General features: G+C 45.0%; 1 protein-coding gene across 7 annotated transcripts in view; it reads right to left on the bottom strand.

Moving 5' to 3' along the window:
• The window catches only part of LOC119179190 (uncharacterized), a 226,675-nt gene that overhangs the window by 97,067 nt on the left and 111,344 nt on the right, over positions 1-18,264 (bottom strand). For 5 of the 7 annotated variants that reach the window (XM_075869263.1, XM_075869261.1, XM_075869267.1 and 2 more), the window contains one exon: positions 16,333-16,355. The exons of the other annotated variants lie outside the window; for them this stretch is intronic. In XM_075869263.1, the coding sequence (XP_075725378.1) occupies positions 16,333-16,355 (23 nt within the window). The remainder of the gene's footprint in view (positions 1-16,332; positions 16,356-18,264) is intronic. 7 annotated transcript variants of the gene reach the window in all.

Genomic DNA, 18,264 nt, shown 5'->3' on the forward strand with positions numbered 1-18,264 from the left:
AGTAGGAGTGACAGTCAGCGCCATCTATAAGCCAAACGACGAGTGTGAAAACACTCTTATTAGCATGTTTGGCGTCACGTAGCACGTGAACTTATTAAAACGAAAACAAGAATGGACAGTGTACACGTACGAGTCAGTTAGAAAAAAAAAGCATGGTCTCCAGCTATTGAATGAATAGCTGGAGACCATGCTTTTTTTACACTGTCCATTCTTGTTTTCGTTTTTTCTTCATTCATTTTTTTCTTTTCTTCATTTTTCCACATGCACATACAAAGTGTTTTCGTTCGCCTACCACTTGATGACCATTGAAGGGAAACGGACGAAGATTAAAGGTAAAAAGAGCTGACCGACCCATTAACGGGAGACCCTTCCTTTAGGCACGCCGCATGCCGACTGACCCATTACGGGGAAACACTTTCTTTACGCACGCCGTCATGAACCCTCCCGGCACCGCGGCGACAACCTTGCGTGGCCCGACACACGTCGAGAACTGAACAGCACGTGATAAGAAACGTATATGAACGTACACGGACAGTTGGTTTCGTTCTCAGTGTTGACAGTGGTTCTTCCTCTTTTTTACTTTCTTTCTTTTCTTTCTTTTGTCTTTTTTTTCTCCTTCCCTCCTTTTTTTCAGTTTCCTCTCACTCTCGCAAACATGTTTTAAGGCGAGAGGGACGCGGCAGCAACGAAGTTTGGAAATTCATGTCAGTATAACTCATCCCCTGATGAAGGGAGGAACCCTCCCGAAACTGTTGGTAAATAAATATTTTTATCCTTTTTGACAATGCTCTCGTTGTGCCATATCCCATACCTATATATATATATATATATATATATATATATATATATATATATATATATATATATATATATATATATATATATATATATATATATATATATATTCCAGGCTTTGTAAGTACCTTAGAATTACGACGACGAAGTCCTGAGGGGAACACACACCGACAGCAGCAGCATTGCATGCATTTTCACGCCAATATAATCATCGCAAATCTTCTTTTTTGTTGCATCATTGGTGAAAGTGCGCAGTACAACTCGCTATACAGCCCCAGGAATCCGATCCTCGCAGCGAACGGTGCATCGCAGCTACCACGATGTCTGATCGGGCTACTCAATGTCAACATGATCTGTTAACCCTGCAGCTGATCATTGTGGTGCAACCTCGTGACCCAGACTCATTCAATGGTACAAGTGATGGAGACGTCGATGACTGGCTTGTTCTGTATGAGCTTGTCGCAGCAGTAATCATTGGAAACCCACACTTATGTTGGCGAACAACCTCTTCTACTTGCATGGCACGGCAAAACTCTGGTACGATATACATCAAGAAGAGTTAACGAGCTGGGACACCTGTAAGCAGAAATAACGCTATCTATTTCGAAAAACCATCAGATGAGGAGTAGCCGCAAAGAAATAGCTTGTGACTTGTGCCCAGGCATCCACAGGGCCATACATCGCGTTCCCATCAGCTCGTCGTCGTCGTCATTCTCAGGTATTTACTCAGCCCGTGACATTACCCACCGGCGGCAGTTGTCGCGCTCGGTACTAAATGATTCGATCACAAGACGCGAGTGCTTAGCTCTCGTGTGGGCTATTCCGAAGTTCAGACCATACCTGTATGTCAGACAATTCTGAGTTATTTTCGACCACCATGCGTTTTGCTGCACTGTAAACAAAAATACACGCATATGGGAGGAATCGGAGAAGGATGCGCCCGCACTGCTCTGGTGACTTCTCTCACACCGGAGTCTACCGGAGCAAATACGTTGGTTTTCTAGCATTCTCCTCCGGTGATCACCGGACGAAGGAAACCAGAGCGAATCGGGGCCACTCCCCTGATTATGCTCCCGCTCATTTTATTTGTCTCAGTGAAAGCTCCCTAATCGCTTTGGGTCATTGCTCACTGGCAAGCATTGACCGTTCGAGGAGGGACCTAAGTAGCCTCTTCGCCGGGAGGCCTTTCCCCACAAGCTAACATGGCGCAGACGAAGCCGGTGCAGTGATGATTGTGTGAAGCGTTCCACTGCGTTGTAGAAAAGGAAATCATTTTGAGAACCTTCTGGATATCAGAAGCGACAAGCAGCAACGAAAGTTATCAACGACAGAAAGAAGTTGTGCAAACGGTAATCGTCTAATGGTTCCTGGCAGCGAACGACACACTGAGATCTTGCGAGTGTTAAGGACCCCGCGGACGCTGGTGCGGCAAAAAAAATGGTGAGTGAGCTCTCATTGAATTACCTGTGTTATTCCTGTAAGATAGGGCTAATATTGGATAATGATGGATAGATAAATCAAACATGTAATCAATATTTGGCTGATTTGACAAGACGCCAGTGAAAAATTGGTGGAATTCTAATAATGCGTTGTTTGAACTACGTTTTTCTTTTTGTTAACATAACTTCGTTACAGCAAAACACAGAGGTGAGTGAGTTGGCACTGATTCATTATGGCGTAAATGTAGCGCGAAAAAGTGAACATCACAAGCGCTTGTTGTTGTTCACTTTCCTTTGTTGGTTCTTTATTGTGCAGTATTAATGCCATAACACCTTTGATAAATTGAATCAAGTCGCGGTAATATTTGAAGCGCTGATTAGATTTGCAATATAGAAAAATACCATAGTTTCAGGTTGAATCTATCAAAGGTTAATAATAGTTATAGGTAAAACTAACTTGTTAAAAAATATTTTTGGGCTTGTGAGTACACATAAAAGGTAACATTTGTCTACTTCGTATGTCAATAAACGCCAGGTCAAGGTCTACCACTGCGTAAAAATTATTTCGATAAAATTTGTGAGCTTGACTAATGAAACGTGAATAAATAAAAGTAGTGTTAATTCTATTGAAATGTAGTGAATTGAGGTAGGACAATGTAAATGGTACAGACTAATTGAACGCATACACTCACTCATATTTGAGAAAAAGGTATTTTAGTTGTATATGATATCTGAGATATTGATCTAGAGGTATACAAGACTTTTCAGGGGACCCTGGGCTTTCAGGGAAAAAAATAGGGCGGCGAAACAAACTGACGATACTAGAGACAAGGAATGCAAAATGAAAGAAAACATTAGAGGGGTTGCTTGGCAGAACGAGTCGTGCAGTGCTCGACATTTCTGTGAAAGAAGGGGGGGGGGGAGTGTAAAGTTAACCCATATGACAGCCCGGCTCACCATTCTAAGACGGAGGGGATGTTGTAGCGAAAGATACAGAGCAAAGGGAAGGCACTTCTTCGAAAAACTATCCGTAATTTATGCGCTGGTGATGAGAAAGATTACTATCCTCTGCTGCATTTCTTTTTATGTTTCCAGTCGTGCTGCTGTGGCTGTGGCTGCAGTTTTCTTTTTTTGTTTGGCAAAAAACGGGAATGTGAACAGTGATGAGAAGTAATTTTGACTCGGGAAATGCAACTACACTGGCTTGCGAATAGGAGAGAGAAAAAGCAAATTTCTTCAAGCTTGGGAGGCTCGTCGTGATGCTTCCACGTGCATCACCTTCTGGGGCCACCAAACGTGTGCACAGAACTTTCAGTTGAGTCAAGAGGTCGGCCTTCCCCTAGTTCTGTGAAAATGCAGTTGGCTTAGGTAGCCTAATGTTCGTGCCTTTTATTGCTTATTTATTTTGTTACGTTGTAGTGAACTTTTCCTTATTTTGTGCTTGAAGCCGTTAGCCTTCAGGAAATACTTGCTCATACAATAACTACTTGGAAATATGTTCACAACGAGAAGTTTTAAAACAGAGCCGGCAGTGCAAGTTAAAAATAAAGTAATGGCAACTTTTCTCGAAAATTATTTTAGAAAGGAGACGAAGCTAGGCTTTCCTTAAAAACAGGCCGCAACCATCAACTGTAATGGCTAACTTTGCTTAAAGTATGACGATAAGCATGTACTAAAATGCGACTGTAATAGTCGAAATTATTTGATAAAATTAGGAAATCATTAGGAGGGGAAATGCTGATGCCGACTACCAGAGTACCGAAATACGATTGACTGATTGATATGTAGGGTTTCACGTTCGAAAACGACCATACGATTATGCGAGACGCCACAGTGGAGATCTCCGGAAATTGCAACCACCTGGGGGTCTGTAAGGTGCACGCAAATCTGAGCGCATGGGCCTACAACATTTCTGCCTTCATTGAAAATGCAGCCGCCACCGCCGGGAATTGATCTCGTGACCTGCGGATACCGAAATAACATTATTTTTGTCAAAAATTGCTTTTGAATATTAGGCAAAGGTAGAGCTATCAATTTAGAAATATATAGAAAACAGTGGCCAGTTTTGAATTGCATTCGTGTCAAGGAAGTGTGTTTTTATCATGTCGCGGCTTTCTCACACCGGATTGCCTCGAATGTGCTTCTTGATATTAAACGCTCATCCTGTCCTTGTGTGTGTATGTGTGTGTATATGTGTGGGCCCATGTGTGGTCACTTTTAGTAGTTGCTTCTCAGAGACTCGCAAAATACAAAGTGCCCGTGGCTTTTGAGTTCACAGTTTTCGTGCCTCTCACATGATTTGCAGTTCTCATGTATAGGTATTTTTTCTAAATTATGCAGGAAGCAATCAGCTCAACCCTCGCGTTATCAATGAATCTGATAGATGGTCCCTCGGGGACGGTGAATAGTTGTTCCCGGTGGCCACGCTTTCTTCGCTTGTCGTGCATCGTTTTGCAGCATCATGGGATTTATTTTGAAGCACTGGGCTTCAAACTTGAGTGCTGTTGATTTCATCTGATCTGTCTTATTGTGTTTTGTTTTGGTAGCTTTTTTGCAATTTGTTTATTCTTGTCTCCTTTTTCTGCGTAATCATCCAGGATCAGCAGCCGATTTAGAATAAATGAAAGACTAAGAACTCAAATGTTTTCTTCAATTTCGTGTGCTAGAGCGGTGTGGAAAAGAATACACAGTACCTCTGCAGTGCTTTTATCAGAATAAAAACTTCCGTCATCTAACCAATGCGTGAAACGATCAGCATCCACCTTACTGAATTTACATCTGGACGAAGTAAGTACATTCATAAAATTTTCCTTAGGTACTTCACAAAAGCTCCAAGTGTTGGGAGTGAAACACCCGCGAAAACTGCTCCGGAGGTGCTACGTAATCAGTCCAGCCCGCCGGGGTAAAATGACAGTAAATATACTCCGGTGGCGCCACGCAATCGCTCTGGTCGGCCCGAGTGAAACATTGTTTAAAAGTATTGCGAATGTGCCACAGAATTTCTCCGGCGAGCTTGAGCAAAACATTTTGCTCGGGAGGTCCGAAGCAAAACTTGCTCCGAACAGGGAGACGCTAGAAGACAAGCGTTTTACTCCGCCCTTGGAGTAATCTTTTTCCTTACAGTGTGGCTCTCCTTTTTCAAGGACCTTACGAGACGCCTAGGTCACTGGGCACTACGATTGCAAGAGTACACCTTTAAACACGAAGCACGTTTAAGCGAACTTCGGCAAATTTGAGCGTATCTATCTATCTATCTATCTATCTATCTATCTATCTATCTATCTATCTATCTATCTATCTATCTATCTATCTATCTATCTATTTATCTGTTTATCTATCTATCTATCTATCTATCTGTTAGTCTATCTATCTGTATATCTATCTATCTATCTATCTATCTATCTATCTATCTATCTGTCTGTTTGTCTGTCTATCTATCTATCTATATATCCATCTATCTATCTATCTATCGATCTGTCTGTCTGTCTATCTATCTATCTATCTATCTATCTATCTCTCTATCTATCTATCTATCTATCTATCTATCTATCTATCTATCTGTCTATCTCTAGCCGCCTACGACTTTTAGCTCTCCTGGCCGTTTCGGTAGTGGTATCGATACCTACCTTGGTATGATATGACATCACTGTACGAAGAACATATTTGACTAGTCATTACATGAAAATCATAATACGCATGTCATATGATTTACATTTCTTGGTCCTGAAGCTCTTGCAGCAGTTCCGTTCACAGGGCATGATGCAAAAATGGTAGGGTAAATTACATGATTGCATAGGGAACACAAGCAACAGATCCCAACAAGAAATTCATGACATGCGAGTCGTGTAATACCATGACAACATGCCACGCTCATGATGCGCTTGCGGCCATTTCAGTAGGGTCACATATGCCAAATTCGGTATTACGAAACGTGAATGGATGACAAAGGTATGTGACTGGTGCAAACATGATAATTGAGATGCGTCTCATGTAACAACAAGGCTACATGCCACGCTCATCGTGCGCTGGTGGCCGTTTCGCTATATTCACTTATACCAAATTTGGTATTACGTGACGTGAATAGAAAGCAAAGGTATGATACTGGTGTAAACATGAGATGCGTGTCGTGTAACAACATGACTACATGCCACACTCATGATACGCTCACGGCCGTTTTACTAGCGTCACATATACAAAATTTAGTATTACGGTACTTGAATGGATGATGAAAGTATTCTTCTGGTGCAAACCTAATAACGATGAGAATCGTGTCCTGCGAGAACATGACTACAATTTGCTGTCAATGCGCTAACACATTTTGACGTGACGTGGTGCGCGTGCTCGCTGGCGCTCATTTCGTCGCACGACGGCGTTGCCACGCCAGGTTCCGGTACTGCCTAATACTCGCAGGCATGCGCCACACTGCGTTGCTTTGACGCATGCGCGTTTCAGCGCGTACGCTGGCCCTCCGTCACAAAAAAAAAGGGAGACACTGTTTCGTCTGAGTAGTGAGTTGGCGCGAAATACAGCATGGCGGATTTCGCGCCGTTGCCATCGGGCCTCGATGACTGACGCCGGTCACGCCTAGCGTCAGACTGTAGAGCGCTCGCGTTTCGCTAACGTAGCGTAGCTGTGCCCAGCGTGCGCGCGCGTCAACGTGGGAGTATATTGGGCCCTTTATGATGTGCTCACGGCCATAGTGCTAGCTCAACGTATACCAAATTTAGTGCTACTTGATGTCAATGGATGACGAAATATATGAATCGTAATCTTGACATGCGCCATGATGAATATGAGATGTTCAGACACGCGTGTCATGTGAGAAGTTGACAACATACCACACTCATAGCATGCTCGTGGCGGTTTCGCTAGCTCCACGTATACAAAATTTGGTATCACGGGACGTGAATAGATTACGAAGGCAAATGACACATCCAAATATGATAACCATGACATGGAACTCATGTAGCGAATCACGTAACGTTGTGCTAATTTTAAAGTAACATATCAACTTTTATCATTAGTGCTTCGCATATAATTGATTCTCACTGTACGTGGGATCTGCCATTTTTTTTTCATATTCTATACGTCCGGGCCACTTCACATTGATGCTGACTGCTTGTCCCGTTACGCAGGACAAGAAGCCCTCGTTCTCTCAAGTACAGCCTTCACCAACATATTTGCTCAACAACGCCGCGACTCCTCGTTGCGTCCTATTATCAATGGCCTGAAATCTCCTTACTTTGACCACTCATTACAGATGTTTGTCTTTCACAACGGCATCTTGCATCGCACCAACGCCCACCCAGATGGTGCTGAGCTTTTTCTCGTTGTTCCTGCGCATCTTCTCTTAGACTTTTTAGCCCAGATTCATGATGCACTCACCGCTGGACACCTGGGTTTTCACCTGTCTATGACTGCGTTCGCTGACGATTCTTCTGGCCTGGCCTCTGCCGTTCTGTGCTACAGTAAAATGCGGCATGTGACCTCTGCCTGCATCGGAAGACACCTGCGCTGGGACCTAAATGCAGTGCCCTCCAGCCTTATAAAATTCCAGATGAGCCATTTTTTCGAGTCGGCCTTGATCTTCTAGGATCTTTTCACGCGTCAGACACCGGTAATAAGTGGATTGCCATCACCACTGACTCCTCAACGTGGTATGCCGTTGCACGAGCCCTCCCCAACAGCTGTGCTGCTAATGTAGCTGACTTCGTTCTTCCTGATATCATTCTGCGTCTTGCTGCTCCTCGTCAGTTGATCACCGACCACGGCCGCTGTTTTCTATCTAAAGTAATCGACGAGATCTTGAGATCCTGCTCTTCCACCACAAGTTCACTGCTGTGTGCCATACACAAAGCAATGGCCTGATTGGACGCCTCAACCATATCCTGACAAATATATTAGCGATGTACGTATCCAAAAAGCCCAAATATTGGGAGAGCTACTTACTTTTCGTTACCATCGCATATAACTATTCACGTCATGATTTAGCTGGACTTTCACCTTTCTACCTAATATTTGTTGATGACCCGCCTCTACCCATGGAGTCCTCGCTCCATTATGACGCCACCTCATCGACTACCTATGCTCGTGATGCTCTGGCCTGTGCTGACATCGTCCGCCAAGTCACCCGGGTTCGTTTATTTGACTCGCAGCTTAACCAAAAGAGCTCTTACAATCGCCGGCACCGCGATGTAAGCGCTGAGGTCGCTCGTCACCATGAGGTCGCTAGTCTTGATGTAGTGACCATCAAGACGTGTCAGTCTCTGCTAAAAACTTATGTCCCATTACGTTGGCGGTTACCGCGTCGTACGCAAGGTCACCAGCGTAACCTATGAGATTGTTCCACTTCGTACCACGTCAGCAATAGCTTCAGTCCCGACTGATTGAGTGCACGTCTCGTGACCTAAACCATACTACTCACGCCCTGAGGATTGAGCGCAGCGCGTTGGTGCTTCTATTGCCGGCGGGTAATGTCATGGGCTGAGTAAATACCTGACAATGACAGCGACGAAGTGCTGAGGGGAACACGCATGGACTGCAGTACACATATGCTCGCCTCCAATATATTCATTGCGTATACTTTATTCCCCATAACCATATATATATATATATATATATATATATATTTATATATATATATATATATATAGTAAGGAATCTGATTGATGGAAGCTCTGCTGTTATTCAAAACGACAATGAAGATTGGTGGCTGCAGTTGTAGCTCGCGCTCGCGCACGCCACTCCCTGGTAGCCAGACCTGCTTCATAGAGCACCTTTCGCCAAGCTGTCTCTGAAGCTTCGTCGACGTACAACACCTCTGTTTTAGGTGGTGGAGGAGGCGGGGTTCCCATCAATCCGGAACTTTGCAATCGGACACTACCCTCACCATTCACCATGACTGCTCCTGGCCCTTCTCAAGCTGCCCCACCAACGACACTATTCTGTACTGGTTTGCCTTGGCAACGCGACACACTAGTTTTTCACGGCAATGACGAACATGGCGTCGAGGACTGGCTCATCGAGTATGAATTCGTAAGCGGTTCCAACAAATGAAACGCCTGCGACCAGCTCACAAACGTGCGCTTTTACCTCGCCGATGTGGCCAGCCTCTGTTTCAAGAACCACAAATGTGAAATCACCAACTGGTCCCCTGCAAGATCACCATCGACGTGGTGTTTGGTCGTCCCGCCGTGTGCCGGCTTCGCGCGGAACAGCGTCTGCGTAGTCAAGTCAAGCGCAGGGACAAGACCTTTACAAGTTACATCGAAGATGTGTTGTCTCTTTGCAAGCGCGTCGATGCATCTCTAGCCGAACACTAAAAAATCAAGTGCATCATCAAAGGAGTTGACAACGATGCCTTCGAGATGCTCGTCGCTAGGAACACACAAACTGCCACCGACGTTTGCCAGCTTTGTCAGGAGTACGACGAGATGCGTTAGCAGCGTGTCTCGACGCACAGCGCCGCTGAAGATACAGCTGAAGTTTCCGCCCTCGCGCACGACGTCGCTGCTGATTTCACTGTCTTACTGCCGTGTTACACCATCTTCAGGATGTGCTCGCGGCCTTTTGGCTAGCTCCACATATACCAAATTTAGTGTTAAGTGATGTCAATGAATGAGAAAATAAATTATTGGTAATCTTGACACGCGTCATAAAAAAATTATGTATCCTGACACGCGTGTCATGTAAAAACATGACAACATATCACGCTCATATCGTGCTCGTGGCCATTTCGCTAGCTCCACATATACTAAATTTGGTATCGCGTGGCGTGATGTGTTTACGAAGGTAAACGACCCATCTGAACATCATAATCATGCCATGGAAGTCATGTACCGCATCACTTCCGTCCTTCTTGTAACGTTGTGTTGGTTTTAAAGTTACTACGTCAACATATTGTCACGTGCGTCCCGCAAAAAAGGCGAAGGCGACAGCGCATACGCACATCTGCACGCTTTTATGCAGAATGCAACATCGAGGAAGACGAGGAACTCTCTCGCGTGTGCGGTTAATAAAAAGACCGACCCACTGCTGTTTTCTCAGCGTCTTTAAGTACGACCTCTGTCTTGACGTCGGGACAATATCAAACAATTGATTCGTGAAGAACTTTTGCTACAACTTTCCCATGTGGCCGAAGCATCCGAGTCAATGACCACGTTAGACCCACTTAACGCCAGGTCGTTGAGGCACAGGTCACGCAGGCACTTCCTTCATCGCCATCTGTCCTTAGCCGCTGACCTGCTCTGCCGTAGTCGTTGCACCACCATCACCACCTGTCTCTGGCACATACCGGGGCACCGGGTCCTTCTACCCTACGACACTGCCTACGTACACAGCACCCCATTCTACTTCGCTCCCGGCACCTTTTCTCGTTAACCCATTACGCGGCTTCGATAATCGACCCTTGTCGTTTGGTTGGACATATAGCATGCTACTGCCACCCTCACAACTTCCAGCTTCTGCACCTTGGGAATTCTGAAAATTACCAGGCTGCACAGAATCCCCATAGGCCATAATTCCATATCACTAGCTTGTTGTACCCACGACGCCGTCTGGACTCTCCCCGGTCATTACTGCCCCGTCGCTGATCTGTTTCCCCGATTCTTCAGAGCACGAGCCTCGCTCGAGAAAAAACTGACAGCCGCAGTTCCGGAGGCAAGAAGAACGTCGTTGTGAACCTCTTTAAGACCTCTTTGTCCGCTCAACGAAATCTATGTGCTAGTACAAGGTGTCTCGGTACGTGCACTTATCGACACAGGCTCTGTCGTTTCTGTAGTTAGTGAAAAACTGTCACGATTTGAAAAATTTACAACGCCGTTTACGAATCTTGCCCTGCGTACAGCCGTCTCTGATTTCATCACGCCGACGGCCCAGTGCACAGCACGTGTTCTTATTCCAGAAGCTAGGTACGCCGTCAAGTTTGTTGTTCTTCCACGTTCATCTTACGACGTAATACAAGGATTGAATTTCCTTTCTACCCATCAGGCCATCGTCGACTGCGCTCATGCTGAACTCACGTTAACGAATCGGTGCCTTGATATCGTCCACCGCAGTCCCTCGAAAGTGTTTGCCGCAGCTGACGTCCGCATCGCACCTTTGTCCGCCGTCCAAGTGCCTGTGTTTTCTCCTGCTGCCACTAGCTCGACGCTCCTCTTTCAACCATCTATGGATAGTGCCCACCATCGAGCCATCGTCCTCCCGTTTGCCGTCATCAGTTTATCCAGTGATTCGGCGGTGCTTCATGCGTGCAATGTCTCTGGTTTCCTTTTATCCTGCAACGCGGCAAGTGTCTGGGGAGCCTCGAGACGTTAAATTGTATTTTCGAAGACCCGATGTATTCAGACAAGTCATTTCTACGGACTTGTGCCATTACACCCAATACTGACGCCAATGACCCTATAGATATAATTCGCTAGTCCATTGATGGCCACCTCACGCATGAGCAGTAAAAACAGCTCATCAAGCTTCCCCAGCGTTGTCGCGCCACATTTGACCACAATGAGCCTTCCTTAGGTCAAGCGTCATCTGTTGTTCATTGTATAGATACCTGTCAAAAGACACCATTACGACAGCCTCCATATCGTGTGCCAACTACAGAATGTCATGTCATGAATGAACAGGTCGACGATAGGCTAATAAAACCGTCAAGCAGTCCCAGGGCCTCTCCAGCTGTACTGGTGAAGAAGAAGGATGTATTCATCAGGTTCTGCGTGGAATACCGACGCCTCAACCGAATCACGCGCAAGGACGTCTATCCGCTGCCACGCATTGACGATGCGATGGACTGCCTACTAGAAGCCAAATTTTTCTGTTCTTCAGATCTGAGCTCTGAATACTGGCAGGTACCCATGGCAGAGGCTAATCGCGAAAAAACGGCTTACATCAAGCCCGACGGGCTGTACAAATTCACCGTCATAATTTTCGGCCTCTGCAACGCGTCAGTTTTTTTGAGCGATTGATGGACGCTATCCTTCGAGGCTTCAAATGCAACGTTTGCCTCTGTGCTTTAAATGACATTGTCGTTCTTTCATCCGCTTTCACAAACCATTTAACTCGCCGCGACGAAGTCTTCACTTGTATCTCTACCGTGGGGCGGCAACTGAATCTGTAGAAGTGCCAGTTCGCCGCTCAAAAGCTTACGATTCATGGCCACGTAGTTTCGAAGCACCGCATTTTTCCAGACCCTGCCAAACTTTCAGCTGTTTAAGCGTTTCCGAAACCGACCATCATGAAACAGCTCTAAAGCTTCATAGGCCTTTGCTCCTACTTCCGGCACTTTGTCCGCAATTTCGCTACAATCATCGCTTCTTTGTTCAAGCTCCTCGACGGCTCTAGGAACTTTTCAGCCTGGTCTGCCACCTGTGACGATTCTTTCAATGAACTGTGCCACCTCCTTACGTCGTCGCCTATTCTGCGATTCTACGACCCATCGGCACCCACAGAGATCCACACCGACGCTAGTGGTGTCGCTAGGCGCTATTCTCGCGCAGCAGAAAGACGGCTTCCAAGAGTACATGGTTGCCTACGCAAGCCGAACTCTTAGCAAAGCCGTAACCAAATATTCATTCACTGAAAAGGAATGCCTCGCCATAATTTGGGCGATAAAGAAATTTGGACCTTACGTGTACAGACGCCCTTTTGACGTCATGACTGACCCCCACGCCCTCTGCTGGTTGTCGTCAATTAAGGATTCAAGTGGTCGCTTCGCCCGATGGGCGTTAAGGCCAAACCTCATAAGCGCGAAAATGCACGCGACAGCGACAAGCGACGCGACGTAGATCAGCTTCGCGCGATCAGTCGCTAGCGCAGGCAAAGCTCATTCACGCGACAGCTTCGGTGAGCGAATTCCACTGTTGCTGGCTTGAGGCCGTCTACTCGCACCAAGAAAACCGCGTAGCGAGCCGTATGATATTTAAAAATAAAAAATATTGTTGTGTAATGAAACGGAAAGTGTTTATTATTGCCTTGCAGCACTTTTTTACATGCACATGCGTAACAAACATTGCGTAATTTCTTGTTGCGCATACGTGACTCGGGCAGGGTGACGTGCACCTATGTAGTCGTTGTCTTTTCCTGTTTTTCGCTATTGGCTGCTTGAGCCCAGCACTTCCGGGCGATGAGAGACGGCTTCCAAATCTGGAGAACCGAGCGATCGCGCGAAAACGAGCACGCGACACGTAGCGCGAACGTCCTGTTTCGTCGCTCATAGCGTCGCTCGTCGCTGTCGCGTGCATTTTCGCGCTTATGAGGTTTGCCCCTGACACCTTCAAGAATATGACATTCGCGTGATCTATCACTCCAGCCGGAAACATTCAGACGCAGATGCCTTCACCCGTTCGCCCCTACTTAGCCCCTGACCCTGCCTGCTACGAAAGTGTTATCTGTGATGCCACTCCCGTCCTCATAGCCGACATTCTATCTGAGCAACGCAAGGACGCTTGGGTCGCTTCGATTCTAGATATCCTGACTTGGCGGATAGCTTCACCACTTGCGACAACGGGCTGTATCGACGCAACTATGCCCTCGGTCGACATCAATGGAAAGTCGTGATTCCACGTCATCTGGGATCTGAAATTTGTTCCACGTTTTATGACGACTCCCGATGTGGCTACGCAGGTTTCCTGAAGACTTATTCTCGCATACGGCTCTGGTAATACTGGCGGATCATGTACCGCTTTATTCGACAGTACATTGGACTTCCTTGACATGCCAGACACAAAAGACTCCCCCCCCCCCCCCCGTCACGCCAGTGGTAACTTAATACCTTTATCATGCCCCTCCCGACCATTCGACTGTGTCGGCACCGATATCTATGATCTCTTCCCAACACTGCAGATGGTAAGCCTGGATCATAGTTGCCGTCGACCATATCACGCAATATACCGAAACTTCATCCCTTTCGTCGTCTAAAGCAAAAGATGTTGCGTCTTTCATTGTTCACAACGTAGTATTACGTCATGGAGTACCTCGAGAGTTACTGAGTGATAGAGGTCGTGTATTTTTGTCAGACGTCACCACAGCGTCGCTGCGTGAGTGCCACGTCGATCCCCAGACCATTGGAATGAGAGAGTGCTTCAACCGCATCCTCGGTGACATGCTGTCTATGTACATCTCGTCAGTCCACTCTAATCGGAACCGAGTGCTCCCGTTTATCACGTTCACCTACACTACCGCCATTGAAAGCACTACTGGGTTCTCTCCTTTTTTTTATTTTACGAACGCGAACCTTTTTGCACTATGGACACCATTCTTTCGCACAGACCCGACTCCTCAGAGTCCACGACTCTGTCTCGAGCCGCTACATACGCTGAAGAATGCCGCCAACTGCAAGATCATTCACAACACATGACGAATGACGCCAAAAGCACCACCATGACACATCAATTACCACTACTTCCTAAGATCCAGATTCGTTCATCTGGCTGCATGTCCCTGCTACTCCTAGCTTTTTTACCAAGTTTGTCCCCTTGTATCATGACCCATATCAAAATACAGCAAAAAACGTCACTGGTGAATTGCCTCGTCGAGCCACTGGAACCATCTTCTGACCAACGTCGTCGTGGCCAGGTAATTGTCCACAAGTCGAGACTTAAACACTACTACCACCCTCCCGTGTTTACTTCTCCATAAGTTGCCAGGATGGCTCCTTATTTCGCGGGGAGTCACTGTAATGAATCTGAATGAAGGACGCTCTGCTGTTATTGAAGAAGAAGATGATGATCGGTGGCTGCAGTTGTAGCTCGCGCACGCCGCTCACTGGTAGCCAGACCTGCCTCGTAAAGTACCTTTCGTCAAGCAGTGTCTAAAGCTTTCTTGACGTACAACACCTCCATGTCAATATATATATATATATATATATATATTTATATATATATATATGTATATATATATATATATATATATATATATATATATATATATATATATTTATATATATATATATATGTATATATATATATATATATATATATATATATATATATATATATATATATATATATGTATATATATATATATAGGACGAAGGATGCGCTAGCCTTCTCTTCCTGTGGAGTGAACAACCATCGCCTTCCCGGCAGGGGTCGTCTGTGCGTGCGTTTAACTTGTTAGCGAACAAGGGGGGGGTGCTCATGGTTGCCACACTATTGCGGCTATGATAAGCGCGGCTCTTGTCACCACAGCAGGCAGGAGCTTCTTCGTGTTGCGCTCTCAACACACACACATACACACAAACGCGCACGCACACGCGCACGGTGCCAAAAGTGTACCTGGAGCGGTTGTACACATATAGATGTGCTGTACACATAAACTGCCACCAGCGGTGACACACGATGGATAGCTTTAAGTATCAGCCTGCGCTGCCTACGATAGGTGTTTCTCATCAACGCCTTCACAACGCATGAGCCTTGTTGCGATCATCTACAGTGGCCACGCTGCAGAAAACTTGATTACTTATCTAGCGCATGTTTACTACAAATATTGTTGCTCTTTGCTCTTAAACATACTACCCTTGCTTCGTAAAACATTCGAACATGTTGCTATTGCACTCATTGCTTCAGTTTTTTGGTAAAACCATGATTTCTTTCACGTATTGACCAGCCAGATGTTATCGTCAAACCCCCTACCCTCCCAAGCTAATTCTGGCTTGTCCCCAATGAGGCGGACAATCACTAGAGTGCACAGATATTGGTGGATGGATAGATAGATAGATAGATAGATAGATAAATAGATAGATAGATAGATAGATAGATAGATAGATAGATAGAGAGGTGTTAGAGAAAGGAAAGGCAGGAAGGTCAACCAGATGAGCGGCCGATGTGCTACCCTACCCTGGAGGAAGGGGAGTGAGAAGGAAAAAATAGAAAGCGGAGAGCTTAAACCAAAACATGCGAGCAAACCAGACTGCTGTTTTTGGTAGTCGAGGATGCAGAACATGTTAAAATGCTTGAAGTTCATAAAGTAATACTTCGCATCTAAAAGTTCTCTTCGAACACTGTCTTCTGACTATTAGGATTTTAGGATAACTTAAAATATAGTTTGATAAACATTATTGCAAAGTACAGTCAAGTCAAGAAATGTAATCGAAAACACATACTTGTCCCAGTACTGTACCGGTGCCTGAAAGATATAAGAAAATGACAGCAAACCATCACTATTACGGTGATCACATTATATGACATTTATAATAAAACAGAGTTTACTAATCCTCAGTAACAATATTTTATGACATGTGGGGTGATAATATGAATATAACTGGTTGCATGTAACGTACAATGTTTGCACTTTCACCGATTTCATAATTTTTTTCACATCACTATTTCATATCACATAAACGAGAACCTGTAAACTGACGGTGTACAAAAATTATTGCAGTGAACGCTGTTTCGGTATATTGTCTTTCTATATAAGAAACACCCATTCAGCCTTTTATTTGCTAATATTTCATTAGAGTGCTGTAGAAAAGAAGAAGACGCTGAACAAGCTTTTTTATGGTTCATACAAACAAGTCTAGCACTCGTCCTAATAACACGACCCCCGCGTTAGCGAAAATTGAACTGGAAACTTCTGGCACCCACCAGTAATTGTAAAAAAGTAGGTTTATAACTAAGGCTCCCGCTAGTAACTTACAAAAATTTTAGCAATTTTTTTACCCTACCTGCACAGGTACGTTATGAAATAATTGATTGGCCTTCCTTATTGTCTTCCCACGAGTGCAGGACAACATGGATTTCGAAATACTAGCCATTAGGTAATTCCGTGCAAGAAAGTCTCAAGTACAACAGACAAAATAGAACTGACAGAGCTTTCGAAGTTCATTAATAGGCATAAGGTATCCGGTGTAAGCAGGTGTAACATGGAGAGAATTGAACACGCTCTGAAAAACGGAGGAAGCGTCAAAGCAGTGAAGAGGAAACTTGGGATAGGCGAAAATCAGATGTACGCACTAAGGGAAAAAGAAGGCAAACTAACTACTAATATGGATAGGATAGTTAAAATAGCGAGGAGTTTTACAGTACAGTAGCAGGGACAACCACGACTTTATTACTATAAGAACTAGCAGTAACCCAGATGACACCCCACCAGTAATGTTAGAAAAAGTCAGAAAAGCTTTGGAGGGCATGCAAAGAGGCAAGGCTGCTGTTCAGGATCAGGTAACATCAGATCTGCTGAAAGATGGAGGACAGATTGTGTTAGAAAAACTAGCCACCTTGCTTATAAGGTGTCTCTTGGCGGGAAGGGTCTCAGAGTCTTCGAAGAACGCTAACATCATCCTAACACATAAGAAAGGAGATAACAAGGACTTGAAGAATTACAGGCCGATTAGCTTGCTCTCTGTAGTATACAAGCTATTTACAAAAGTAATTGCTAACAGAGTAAAGAAAACATAGAAATTCAATCAACCAAAGCAGCAAGCAGGATTTCGAACAGGCTACTCAACAATCGACCACATTCATGCTATCAATCAGGTAAAGGAGAATTGCTCAGAATATAACCAACCACTATACATAGCCTTTATTGATTACGAGAAGGCGTTTGATTCAGTGGAAATATCAGCTGTCATGCAGACATTGCGGAATCAGGGCGTCGATGAAGTATATATAAACATGCTGGAAGAAATTTACAGGGGATCAACTGCTACCATAGTGCTTCCTAAAGAAAGCGACAGAATACCCATCAAGAAGGGTGTAAGGCAGGGGGACACAATCTCCCCAATGCTATTTACCACGTGCTTACAGAAGGTTATCAGAAGCATAGAATGTGAACAGTTAGGGATAAGAGCTAATGGAGAGTACCTTAGTAACCTGCGTTTCGCCGATGACATCGCATTGCTGAGTAACTCAGAGGACGAATTTCAACTCATGATTACGGAGTTAGACAAGGAGAGCAGAAAGGTGGGTCTTGAAATGAATTTGCAGACAACGAAAGTAATCTACAACCACCTCCGAAAAGAGCAGTGCTTCAAGATATGTAATTGTGCAATTTAAGTTGTAAATGACTAAGTCTACATAGGGCAGGTAATAACCGT

Source organism: Rhipicephalus microplus, chromosome 7, assembly GCF_043290135.1.
Source record: "Rhipicephalus microplus isolate Deutch F79 chromosome 7, USDA_Rmic, whole genome shotgun sequence".
Classification (NCBI taxonomy): Eukaryota; Metazoa; Arthropoda; class Arachnida; order Ixodida; family Ixodidae; genus Rhipicephalus; species Rhipicephalus microplus.